General features: G+C 41.0%; 1 protein-coding gene across 1 annotated transcript in view; it reads left to right on the forward strand.

The window, feature by feature from the left end:
• The window catches only part of TACR1 (tachykinin receptor 1), a 128,902-nt gene that overhangs the window by 58,391 nt on the left and 57,084 nt on the right, over window positions 1–13,427 (forward strand). Inside the window, exon 2 of the mRNA XM_080686480.1 lies at window positions 10,827–11,021. Coding sequence (XP_080542606.1) covers window positions 10,827–11,021 — 195 coding nt within the window. The remainder of the gene's footprint in view (window positions 1–10,826; window positions 11,022–13,427) is intronic.

The raw sequence follows: 13,427 nt of genomic DNA on the forward strand, positions 1-13,427 counted from the left end.
TGAGAAATACTGCTCCACTTTATTTTTTCCCTTGAAATACTATCTAAGTTGTAAATTGAGAACTTCCGTCCTTGACAACAGCTATTAAGCTGACTCCACTGCGTCATTGGCCTTTTGCTATTTGAGTATCTTTGGGCGCCTGGCCCTGGATCCAACCTGTCCCACTGACAGTTTAGGCTACTATAAGCATTTGGTGCCCTAGGTTCTTGGGTTTAAGCTGAGTGTTGAGCCTCTAAGAAGACACTATGGTGCCTCTGGGCATGAAGCATCACAAAGATGTGAGAGGAGACTGGCCGTGTGTCCTGTGCCCACTGCACCAGGCACTGTCTGTTCCCTTCTGGCTTTTATCTCAGTTAGCCATCACCACCCAGTAAATAGTACTTCTTGGCAAAGAGAAGACTGAGACTCTGAGAAATCACTTCAAGAGACATTAAGTAGCTGAAAAAGCAAAAAGTAAGAACAAGGGAAAGCGAGAAAGAGGTATGGTCTGTGTCGGAGCTCCATGGGAGGAGGAAAGGCATAACTCAGACAGGAGGGGTCTGGTCCTGGGGAAGGCAGACTGAGGCAGCCCTCCGTCACAGCAGGACGGGCCACAGGGTGGTCTGTAAACACAAGCCTTGGGAGTGTTTACTTTCTGGAAAGTGTGTTTCCCTCTGGCTCTGTTTGGCAGCCCTGGTCCTAGCATCCTTCATATGTCCCCTTGGAGGCTGGCATTCTCTCTGGGCACTTTCACCAGCAGAAACCACAGACTCTGTCCTTCCTCACTCAGCCTGTATCCTTGCTTTCCCATCAACATGTGGAGGGAGCACCTGGCCAGTGTGGCTCAATGGTTGAGCATCGACATATGAACCAGGAGGTCACGGTTCGATCCCCAGTGGAGGGTGTGCAGGAGGCAGCCAATCAATGATTCTCTCTCAATATTGATGTTTCTATCTCTCTATCCTTCTCTGAAATCAATAAAAATATATATATTTTTTTAAATTTAGATACTCCAAAATGGTAATCCTACCCTATTTCATACCAGTCTATTCTGATACACAATATAAATTGTTTACTAACTAGAAACACGAATCAGAAAGGATATATGCACCCCTATGTTCATAGCAGCACAATTCACCATAGCTAAGATTTGGAAACAGCCTAAATGCCCATCAGCAGATGAGTGGATTAAAAAACTGTGGTATATCTACACAATGGAATACTACGCTGCGGTAAAAAAGGAGTTCCTAGCATTTGCAACAACATGGATGGAGATGGAGAGTATTATGTTAAGTGAAATAAGCCAGGCAGAGAAAGATAAATATCACATGATCTCACTCATTTGTGGAATATAATGAACGGCATAGACTGATGAACAAGAACAGATCCAGAGACTGAGAAACGTCGAACAGCACGTCATACCTCAGGGAAGGTAGGGGAGGGTGGGGATAAGGGGGAGAGATCAACCAAGGGACTTGTCTGCATGCATATGAGCCTAATCAATGGACACAGACAACAAGGGGGTGGGGCATAAGTGGGGGGTGGGGGGTTATGGGAGAATAATTTGTGTTTTTGCCTCCCTGACAAAGTTTATATAAAGTTACAAAAAGAAAATAAATAAATAAATAAATAAATTGTTTACTGAAAAATAGATATATCAAATGATTCTTCACCCACAAGGCAAAATATTCCTTAAAGCAATTTAAGAATTTCAAAATTAAATTGTGCATACCCGAGAGATTTCATTGTTTATCTTGCACAGTTCTCTTGATTTTATAAGAAGAAATTTCAATGTCTTTATGTTTGCCAGATTTGTATTCCAAATTTGCAATTTTATAAAAGCTTCAGAAGCTAAAATTTTGAGATATTCATTGAAAAAATATACATTAATGATTTTCAACTAATTTTAAACAAGATGCATCTAAAACTTAGAGTACTTAATTACAAAAAGTTCAGCACTATTACTTAGGTCAATTTACAAGAACATTTGTCAAAGGTTCAAACAATTGTAAAATCCTATTAAAATATGCTTTTGTATTTGTCATCAAATTTATCATTGAAAAATTTAGTTCAGTTACTCTACAAAAATTTTTGTAAATTCAATAACTATAGCTTCTAAATCAACTGGTAAAATATCACAGCTTGTTTAGACTCTGGCAAATTGTATGTGTCACAACCTCTTCCAAGTACATTTCTATTTCATAAGTTTCTTAATTTAGTAAGGACATTATTTTTATCATATTGTATTCATATTAGTATCAAAACAAAACAATTTATCTTCACTATTGAAGTCTAAAATTAGTTTATGATAACATTCAAAACAATGTCAGTTGTTTCACCTTCCAAATACTTGAATCCATGAGTTGGAATAAGAAAGAATTGAACCATTATTGTAATGAACTAATCTCCTATTTAAAAAAACCAATGACACTGATATAAAATTAGAAATAATTTATCTATTTGCCAATTCTTCTGCTAACTGAGCCAATGTATTAATAGCTATCTCTTGAACTTTTGTTTGTGTACAAGAAAAATTGGAACTGAAAAAGAGTGAAGTTAATTTAGACCAGTCATTTAATCTAAATAAAAAGTCATGCTTCACAGAATGGTGGGCAAGCACACCGTCTGCCCTGCATATACTAAATCAACATCTTTGGGCCCAGTCTTAAAGTAACTACTAACTTTTGGGGGTAGTTGTTTCTGCTTCTTCAACAAATTTGTGTCTTCTGGTTTACACATATTCAGTTTTAACACTTGGCCCCATGCAAAGTAAATGTCTAAAATCCCTTTGTTTGGGTTATACATTCATCTTTAACTTTCATGAAAAGTAGAAATCTAGTCCTTCATTTTTTATTAAACCTATAATTATTGCCAACAAAAGATTTTTAACTCAGAAAGCAGTATCAATCAATCAATTAATAAATAAAATAAATACTATACAATAAAAGGCAAAATCACTGTAGCAAGGATGTCCAAATTACTCTATACTTTGTAGAACAGGATTGCTCAACCTCCATCCTGCTCATGTTAGTAATCATTTTCCAGGCTTCCACCAATGTGCCACCCATGGTCTGGTCATCTGGGGTACTACAAGGCTGCATGCTTACAGAGGACACCGAATGAATAACTGATAATCAGGTGGCCAACATAGTCAGCATCACCCAACAATGGTCCCACCACTACCTGAGTCTGAATATAAATCATTTTTTCAGTGACTGTCTGCCTTGTGTACTTGACTGGGAGATATTACCAGGGTCAGGATGAGGGTGAAGCAAGTGAGGCACTCACCTGGGATATAAAATTTAAGAGGGAACCCCCCAAAAAAATCAGCAATCAAGACAATAATATTTTAATGCAAAATTTAAAATAGCAAAATTAGTTCAAAAATCTATGTTGAGCAAAATGTCAAAATTTTCAATAAAAACAAGATCCAACGCTGTCCTTATACAGCCTTGACAGTGAGTGGCCCACTCACATCACCCCAATCCCAGCCCATAGATCCTCCTTTATGGGGTGAATAAAGGAGATCTGTGAGAGAAGAGAGACTGCCATTCTCTGAAAACCCCACCTACCCCACCCTTCTGTCTTAGGTACTCCTGCTTTAAGTTTTCTGCTTTGAAATTAAAAGTCAAACCTATGGTCATCTGAAACCATGCCTGTCTCTCTAGGGAAGACGGTGGCAAGTAATCGGGAAACCAAGGCCTGAAATGGGGGTTTCAGCCCTGCAAGAAAGAAATCTTGGATGTTGCTCACACATACTTCAAAACTGGTCAGAAGAAAAACATTAATTACCTTAGTATCAAGGCCACACTGCATAAAAAAAGGGAAAAGTCCCATCTCAGATAATGGCCAACTACACTTTCCTACCTAGCTGACCGGAGAGGATTATTTAATTCTCCAGTGAGAGTGAGGCAAAAAAGCACAGTGCTGACAATGCCCTAAATGCAAACTTCCTCTCATTATTAAGTTGACACTAAAGCCATAAAGTTCAATCAACTCAATTCTTTTTTTTCCCCTTGTTAGTAATTAAAATCTCAAAGTTACATTCCAAACTCTCTTCTCTGCTTTCGACTGCCACTGGAGCAAATGTGGCCCCATCAGCACTTCCCCAGTCAAATTTCTATAAACCTGAGTCTCTAATGCATCACTACACTTTGGGTTTTAGTTCCAAATGTCCAAAGTGGGAATGTCACCAAAGAGTGAAGTTTGACCATGGTGTCATCTTATGGCCCAGGGTATCTGTCTCACGCATATCAGGCTCAGGAATGGTGTCTCTAATGAAAGTATGAACACCCTCTACAGGAAGAAAGCAATGGTATGTGGTGTGCCAAGCTCCTAAGTGGCGGAAGTTAATGCTTGGCAAGAACCTTCAAGATGGGAAGAAAGAGGTGTGTTCCTTCTCTTACCTTCCATCGCTCTATGGACTGGTTGTCATTTCTCCTCTCAGAAAAGTTGCACGCTCTGTCCTCCTGCTTCATCCCAGCTACTCCCACTCCCGGTCCAACACTGAAGGTTGGGATTTCTATTGGGAATCGCAGCCTCCCCTTAATCAACTGACTGATACTCCTGGTGTTGCTCCTTCCCGGTGGTAACCAGCGCTCACCCACATCTGGCCCATCTCTGCTGGCGGAAACACTCAGGTTTAACACTTGGTTGGGTTTCCCACATCTAAGATTCATTTGATGGCAAATCTCTCACTTGAACTATTTTTAATCATTTCCAGATGGTGTTTAGAATGGCAGTGAGCTTTTCCTTAACAATGGTCACTGTAACAGAATCAGATGTATTTCTTATAACACACCTCAGTTGACCGAAAAAGCAGAGGATCATTGGGCCATTGATAAAGTTTTCTGTTTTAAAGGCTGAGTCATCAGGGTTTGGGGTGTTTTTTAGGTATAATTTACATTCAGTATAAGTGCAATGAGGTTTCATGAAGGCATACCACCCAAGTTAGCCATGCCCCTACAAAATTCAGAACGTTCTAATTTCTATCACCATGAGTTAGGTTCGCCTGTTCTAGAACTTCATGTGAGAGAAATCATGAATGTATACTATGTTTTTGTCTGGCTTTTTCACTTAGCATAATGTTCTTTGATATTTGTCCTTGTTATGTGTGTGTGTCAGTATGCATTCTTTTTACTGCTAGTTGTATGCCATTGTATGAATATATTGTATTTTTTATCCATTTGCCTGTTGGTGGACATTTGGATTGTTTCCAGATCTTGGAAATTATAAATAAAGCAGCTATGAATGTTCCTGACAGGAGACTCTTGTATCGGAACCATCTTTAAACCACACAGGCTCTTCTTCAACATGTGTGCGGCAGGGCAGACTGGACAACAGTCAGCTGTATCCCTCCTTCAGTTCCTTCTAAATTGTTACAGGCTCTTGGTTCCATCTGTCTTTGCATCCATTTCTTATGATCTTACTGACTGCTCCCTTGCTGTCAGCTGGCACTTTTTTAAATGAGTCCACTGGCAATGCAGAAACCAAAAACTCATGCCTTATAGAATTATTGATAACATTGCAACAAGGGCTTGAGGGGCTCTGCCATTACCAAGAATGCCTTGGTAGTATGTGAATGGTGGGTCATCTCTGTGGGCTGCTCCAGGGCCTCTCCGGTTACAGTTTTGTGAGCTTGAGCTTAGTTGAATAGACAAAGTTGCTGCTCAAGTGATCTGGCCAAATAAAGTGCCTAGATTTTGGAGATTAAAGAAATGTCCTGGGAGAAAACCCCAACTGATGGAATGTTATTGATCTCCAGGAGAAAGGCTGTGTGGTCCCTGAGATGGAAGAAACGGGAGGGAAAAGGACAGAGTAGCCTCTTGTTCATAGGAAGAGCCAGAGGGTGATACCAGAAAGACTGAATTCTGCACAGTTCCCAACATATTGGCCAATGCAGAGTTTAATCAACTGATACGTATTGAGAATTTACTCAAGGATTTAATTTCAAGACATGGGAAATTCTGACGACTCAGGTCCAGTAAGGTCACTCCTGTAGGATGATCCTGGATGGCTGTATAACGGAAAACAGAGAGCAGCAATTATTCTCACACACGTTCAGACTGGAAGGAATAAAATTATAATGTGTGTGTGTGTGTGTGTGTGTGTGTGTGTGTGTGTGTGTGTGTTTCTCCTGCTGCATTTATTTTTATTCCAAAGCCATTTACAGAACCCCTGCTATGTGCTAAGAAATTTGTATATTTTTTACTCAATTAAGCTTTTATTGAGTATTTACTACATTTACTAGGCTCAGGGAGGCCAAGGATACTGATAGAAATAAGTCACAGCAACTACAAACCTCAAGGTGTCTGTGGAGGATGAAGAAAGAAGAGGCAGATATGATATGTAAATAAAGTGAAGCGTGGTTGGCACAAGGTTAGAGACCTTCACAGCAGTAAAGACAGGGCATCTAACCCAAGGACTTGATGACTGGGCCAAGCCAAGACAATAAGTAGGAGCCAGCCAGGAGGAGATAGGAGGAAAAACATCCTGGGCTCAGAAACCACTGTACTCAGACAAGAGGCGAGACTCTGGGTTATGACTGGTGGCTGAGCACCTTACTGACTGCTTGTGGGCTGTGAGATTAACCACCTCCAGGGAGCTTCAGTTTGAGTCCTCCATGTGTTAGACTATGGATTGGCAAACTAAGACCCAGGGGTCCAAATCCAGCCCGCCACCTCTTTTTTAAAATAAAATGTTATTGGCACACAATCATCCCCAATAGTTGTCTTGTCTACGGCTGCCTTAGCACAACAAAGGCAGAGTTGAGTAGCTTTGACAGAAACTGTATGGGCCACACAGCTTAAAATATTCACTATCTGGCTCTTTACAGAAAAAAAAAAAATGCCAACCCTTAAGCTAGACTACAGTAGCCATGCTCTCAGCTGTCACCACTCCTGGTCATTTAAACTCATGAAGATACAATCATTTAAAGGGAACGTGTATCAATCCAGGAATAAGTGAGTGGGGGGTAAAGGAGGGTGGGGACTGGAATGGTGGGGAATGGCTATGGGAAAAGGGCATGGTAGGGCAGATCTCCAGGTAGAGGAAAGACGTCCTCTCTCCGGAAGATGTAGGGCTAGTATAGGAGGAAGCTGTGAGGATACTGCGCTTGTCAGAAGACTGGATTATTTTCCCCCATAAAGTTGTTTCACTCTGCCTTTAAAAAAAAACAAAACTGTGCAGCTTTATATTTTGCCAGATTTAGGGGACTACATGGAGAGTTCTTTTTATAAAGTATAATCATGTAAGAGGAAGACAGCACGTCAAGTTTTTCAGCTGGGAGGCCAGATACAATTCAAAACAGAGCCGATGGCCCTCTGTGGGACTGGAACAACCTGAAGTGGAGAACAGAACCCACACAGCCTCCAGACCCCTGTCTCTGGCTGCCTGATGATTAATGCGTAAACTAGGAAGACGTTTCATTGACTGTTTTCCAGTCCCATGAGCACAATGCAGTCGATAAATATTTATTGAATGCATTTTCCTAGGGCTTCACAGCACTGGCTCAGTGATAACTTATAATCTAATACACGAGAATGGTTCGGGTGGTTACAAACAAATACATGAATGTGTAAAGGAATCCAAGCTAGAAATGGGCAGTAGGAAAGAAAAAAAAATATGCTTCCATCTGTGGACAAAGTAGTCAAACAATACTAGCTTTAAGGTAAATAAGAATGAAGCATGTCACACAAACCCTAGAAGTAAAGATTGCAAGAGAGAGAAAAAAGAAAGGGAAAAAAATAAAGGAGGGAGATTTATAAATGGCTGTGTTTCTGAACAATAAAAATATATACATTTTTAAAAGCCAATCTTTTTTATTCTTTCTGGCTTTATGTGGGTAATACTTTCATGTGTCACTGAAATGGCTCCTACACTCAAGTACCGTCAGAGAGTTAACTGAAATGGGCTCCCAAATTGCCATTTTTGCAATAGAGATAAAATGTGGCTCTCTGCCACCATTTGGAGCTACAGTACCAATATACTGATGCAGTCCTCCCTAAGCCCCAGTCACATTAGATTCTGAATGGTGTATTGCCAGCTTGGGCAAGGGAAGGGGTGTTAGGGTATGTTTATTTAAGACTGAGCATTTATCCTGAGTTAAAAGCAAATTAAAATATTTGAGATAATATTAAAAGGGGGCAATGTAATTAGCACATTCTCCCCTGGGCATCCTCTTTAATTCCCGGAGAAGGCTGAGAATGCACAGCCCACAGTGAGAGCAGGAGCCTGGGTGGTGCTGAAAAAGAAAGGCATCTTCATGGGCATGTGTCCGGCTTTGTAGGGGAAGAAAGATCTTGCCTCTGGAAAATGATCCAATAAGCAAGCCTATAAGTTTAATGCAAATACTCAGAGGTTCTGGCCATGACCATCCAGGAATTGGAAAGAAGACAAGACAGTGTTTGCACAGGGACCTTTGTTGGCTCTGACTTTGAGGTTCCCCTATCCACTACAACCCCACAACTGGAGGGGAAATCAATGCTCTATTGCTGTCACATGGCAAGAAAGAGGCAGATCCAGGATGGAATCAAGACTTCTCAGGGTTCTTTTCAGGAAACCATCCCAGGAATGGGAGGTCCTCAAGCCTACCATATACAGGACCTCCCTTGGAAGTAGCTGTGGCCCCTTGGAGAAACCTAAAGAAGATAGACAATGCTTGAGTCACAACCTAATGAGGGTTGTTTTTGCCCTTTTGATGTTCTGTAGATGGAACTTGGGTCACAGGCTCTAAAGCCATCAACTCAACCAGGGAAACTTGCCCAGAAATTTATAAATTACTCCTCACCTCCAATACAATATATTTTTCAAGTCTCTTCCTAATTTCACTCTATCTTGACTTCAAGATCATCTACCCTCTTTCCAAAAGAGACAGAAGGATTCTGGAGTTCCCTTCCTGGAGGTTACCATCACTCCTGATCATCTCTGTAAAAGCTGCCCTGAGGCATCCTCATGCATTGAACACCTTCAGTGGCATTGCTCTTAGAGACCAGAGAAGGAAAGCCTAGGTCCCTAGCAAGAAAATGTGGGAAAGACATTCTAAAGTTTAGGATGCTAAAAGGAAGCTCAGGAAGGCCTTCGTAAAAACTGAGCCATAAAGCTTCCTGGACACAAGCGAGATCTATTCACAACATGGAGAAGGGAAGGAAGCTCTGAATGCTCCCTGCCCTCCAAGCCAGATACTCAGGCAGACTCACCCCAAATTCAGCTACACATGTCTCTTTACTCACCTCCAATAGTCCACCTGCCATTTCAAGGCTTGATTACCTCTGCGGCTTCCCTAAGGTTCTAAGGTATTTACCAGATTACCACTGGAGGCTGAACATCCTACTGTCACATTCCGGCTGATTATTTATGTGCCTTTTCTCCCTGGAGAAATTAGAAGCTCAGAGCCCAGAAGGAAACACTGTGTTCTGCATGCCGCAGGTGCCCAGTGTGAATGTGTGGCGTGCATACTAATTGAAATTGCTTTACTTGTAACCCAGTTCTGGCCTCGAGATCCTAGAAGTCCAAAGAGTGTAGAGAAAGAATTATGTGGAATTATGTGGAGGCAGCTGACACCTGTGCTGCTGTCTACTCATTTCTTAAGTCTCCATTGACCATTCTGTCTCTGGAAGCCAGAAACATCTGCGTGTCTGAGAATCAAATGCACTATTCTGAGGATTTACCAGATAATATTTAAACCCCAAAGGCAGTATAAGACCTCATTCCTACTCTGAACAAAATGCATGCATATTTTAAGAAATGGATCCATACACTTTGCAAGAAAAATACACAAAAGAATATGCCTTTTTTAAATGGAGGAGGCAGCATTGATGTGATTATAACTGACATGAAATGCTGATTAAAATGTTTCTTATTCCTAAAAGGTACGCTGTCCCTCAGAGGCTGCACACAAATTCAAATGTGTGGACACATTGAGTGCCAGGTCCCAGGTGTGAGAGATGGAGGGAGGGCCCCAGGCCCTGAGGCATCATTCACTTTGCTTCCCCCTTCCTCTTCCTGCAAGGAGTTTTCATGGACCCTGTCCTTTCACAGGCTCCAGTGTGTCTGTCTCCGCAGGTGGAGACTTTCTTCCTTCTCCTAAAGCATGGGTTGTTATCACACACTCTCTTCTAGATGTTCAAAGAATTGATGAGGATATCTCCAGGAACTGTTGTTGTTGTTTTTTGTCTTGTTTTGGTTTGGTTTGGTTTTTTGTGTGTTTGTTTGTTTGTTTGTTTTGCTTTCTCACACATACATAATCACTTGCCTTCAAATTGTATGGGCTGATGGAGGATTGCTAGCCTTTTAAATTGCCACTGGAAGACCTTAAAAACTACTGTTTCTATCACCATTATTCCCTACTCCAAAAAGGATAAAGATAGTCTTTATATTGAATACAGTTATGACCTTGGTTGTTGCTTTCTTCTGATTCGCTGTAAGCCACTGACCTATACTTGGACATCGTGCCCCTAGCTTCAGCATTTCTATGATGAAAAACTTCTCTCTTGGAATGTTGTTTGATGGGATCTGAAATAGAAAATCTGCCTTATTTTTCTTATGGATTTTAGTTATTTTATGTCATAAGAATCATAATGCTTATGTATAGACTATGAAAGAGGTATCAGAAAATAGTTGTAACAGTTGTGGTGATTGGGGGTGAGAGGGGTGGGTAGAGGTGGAAGAGGGGATGGGGAGATAAATGGTGATGAAAAAATATTTAATTTAATTTTAAAAAGAAAACAGTTATAAAACTCACCAGGAGTCAAGGGTTTTCGGGAAGTTTTCCTTGGGAGGAACAACACATAATCTAATGTAGATTTTGGTGACTAAATCGGAACTTTGTCCTTTCCTCTCTGTTCCAGGTACATGGCCATCATCCATCCCCTCAAGCCCCGGCTGACGGGGACAGCCACCAAAGTGGTCATCTTTGTCATCTGGGTCCTGGCTCTCCTGCTGGCCTTCCCCCAGGGCTACTATGCAACCACGGTGACCATGCCCAACAGAATGGTGTGCATGATCCAATGGCCAGAAGATAACAACAAGGTTTACGAGAAAGTGTGAGTAGAGATGACTCCCTGGTACCTCTTCGCCCTTTCTTGTTCCTTCTTTCTTTCCACGTTCTTTTATCGGTTAGGATTTAATGTGTATCTGTAAGCACTCTTTGATACCACTCTGATATTGGGTCAATGTGTCCATCGGTATCAGGGGGACTATTATGTCCCAAATATTATTCTGGACTTTGAAAGAAAATCAAGATAAAAGACCTGGATACTGTTCTGGCAGACCCTTTGGGTGCCCTTCATATTCTTCCTGCCTTTTATCAGTGACTCTGCCCTGCAGCGCCTGCATTTCTTTGCCTGGGAACTTCTCCTAAGCCACAGAATGCCATCTGCCCTCTTGCACAGTGTGAGGCAAACTGTGGGATTTAATCGACCCAGCAGCGGCGGGGGGTGGGGGTGGGGGTTGGGTGGTGGTCAATGCTCAGCCTAGAAGGGAAGAAAATTATTCTTTCAAACAAAACTACAAGCCTGAGCAGGGGCTTGATGGGAGAAAGAACATAGCTTTCCAAGCCGTACAGGACCCGGGAGCACGTTCAATCCAGAAGGTTCCCTCAAACGTGGGGGGAACCCTCTGAATTAAAGTTTATTATATGAGCTGCTTCAAAAACTGCCATCTATTTCATGGAATACAGTTTGATTACTTTATTTTATTTTATTTTAATATTTATTGTTAAAAGTATTACATATGTTCCCCTTTATCCCCCACTGACCCCTTATAGCCCGCCACCACCCCCCACCCCAGGCCTTCACCTCGCTATTACCTGTGTCCATGGGTTATACATATATGCATACAAATTCTCTGGTTAATCTCCTTCCACCCACCCTCCCTCTGAGGTTCGACAGTCTGTTCGATGCTTCTATGTCACAGCTCAGCTCTTAGTCACAATCTTTTCAAAGTCGCATCACCTTTCTACAAGTTTGGTTTCAAATACGCACAGTTCTTTTAGCTTCCAACAAATTCACAGTTGAACTTGGAAATAAAAGTTTACTTTACCACAGATCTCTGGGGGGCTTGTCCAAGAAATTAGTGTTTTGCTTTTGAACATTTTGCTGCGGTATGCTTATTAATGAGTAGAAAGCCCCCTTGAGACTCAACTCAGCGGGCTGGGCTGTCCTTTTCCTTGCTTGGAGAGTGTAGGGTTGCTGCTGCTGCTGCTGCATGTGTGGGTAGGTTTGCTATCATTGTTTATATCATGATTTTTATCCTAAAACGTAAGTCCGGATTAAGGCATGTGATTTTACTTTTTCGAGATGAATAAAATGTTTATGAATGCAGCAGTAAGTTGAAAGAATACGTATTTGCCATTCACATATGGGCTTTGATGCAAACATAAGTCAAGGACATAGGAAGCTTCAGGTAAATCTACTTTCTGTATGTCAGTACCCTTCATAATCATTATGTTATAATTTTAAGGAATTTAAATTTTTCCAGCTCTAAACTAAGTACTTGGTTATATTCTCTTCTGTTAGAAATGATTGCCATCCCCACAGTACATGTCAATCCTGAGTTTGGAACCAGAAGGAAACTTTGTTTTGAGGCAGTATAATAATGAGTATAAGTAGTTAGATGGGGGATCAACTTTCAGCCATTTCACTCTCTAGTTGAGTCATAATGGTTATTTATGCCTCTAAGCCTAACAGAGGTAGAAAGACAAATAAGATATGTGTTTTGCCCACCACCATGCACCTGGTAAGAGTCTGGTGAATGTTAACTATTGTGGTTGGCATTATACATTGACCTGGGTGCATGGGAAGATGACTGGCAGCAGACAGGGTGGTGGGCAGATGCTTAGGTCCAAATCATCTGATTAATTATTTGGGCCAGCTAATTTTATAAAGAGGTATTTTCTAAAAAATCGTAAGTTGCTGCATTTGACCTCTCTGGCTGCATGGTGAACCTCCAACCCTGATTATTCATCATTTAGACTCTTTATTAATACATGGATTAAATTAAGCACTATTAAAAGAAGGCAATCTAATAAAAGAACAGGCAAAAGTTTTGAACATCTGCTTCACAAAAGGAAATATCCAAATGACCAATTAACATATGGAGAGGCCCACAACTTCATTCATCACCAGTGACATGCAAATTAAAACCATGAGATCTTACTGCAAACCTACTAGACTAGCAAATGTTAAGAAGCCTGACTGAACTAAGCATTTAGAACTTTTGGTGATGATGAGGGACAATGAGAACCTTTGTAGACTGCTAAGAGAAGTGTACATTGATAAAACCACATTGGAAAACGTTTTGTAGTATCTAGAGGGAAAAAAAAGAAGCTATTTATACCCTAGGACCTCCCATTTTACTCAGGGTAATAACCTTAGAAAAACTCATGGGTGTATGCACCCAAATAAACCTAGTATATTGTCCATATTATCAGCATTGTTCTTAATGCCCCA

Source organism: Plecotus auritus (genome assembly GCF_963455305.1).
Source record: "Plecotus auritus genome assembly, chromosome: 8".
NCBI lineage: Eukaryota > Metazoa > Chordata > Mammalia > Chiroptera > Vespertilionidae > Plecotus > Plecotus auritus.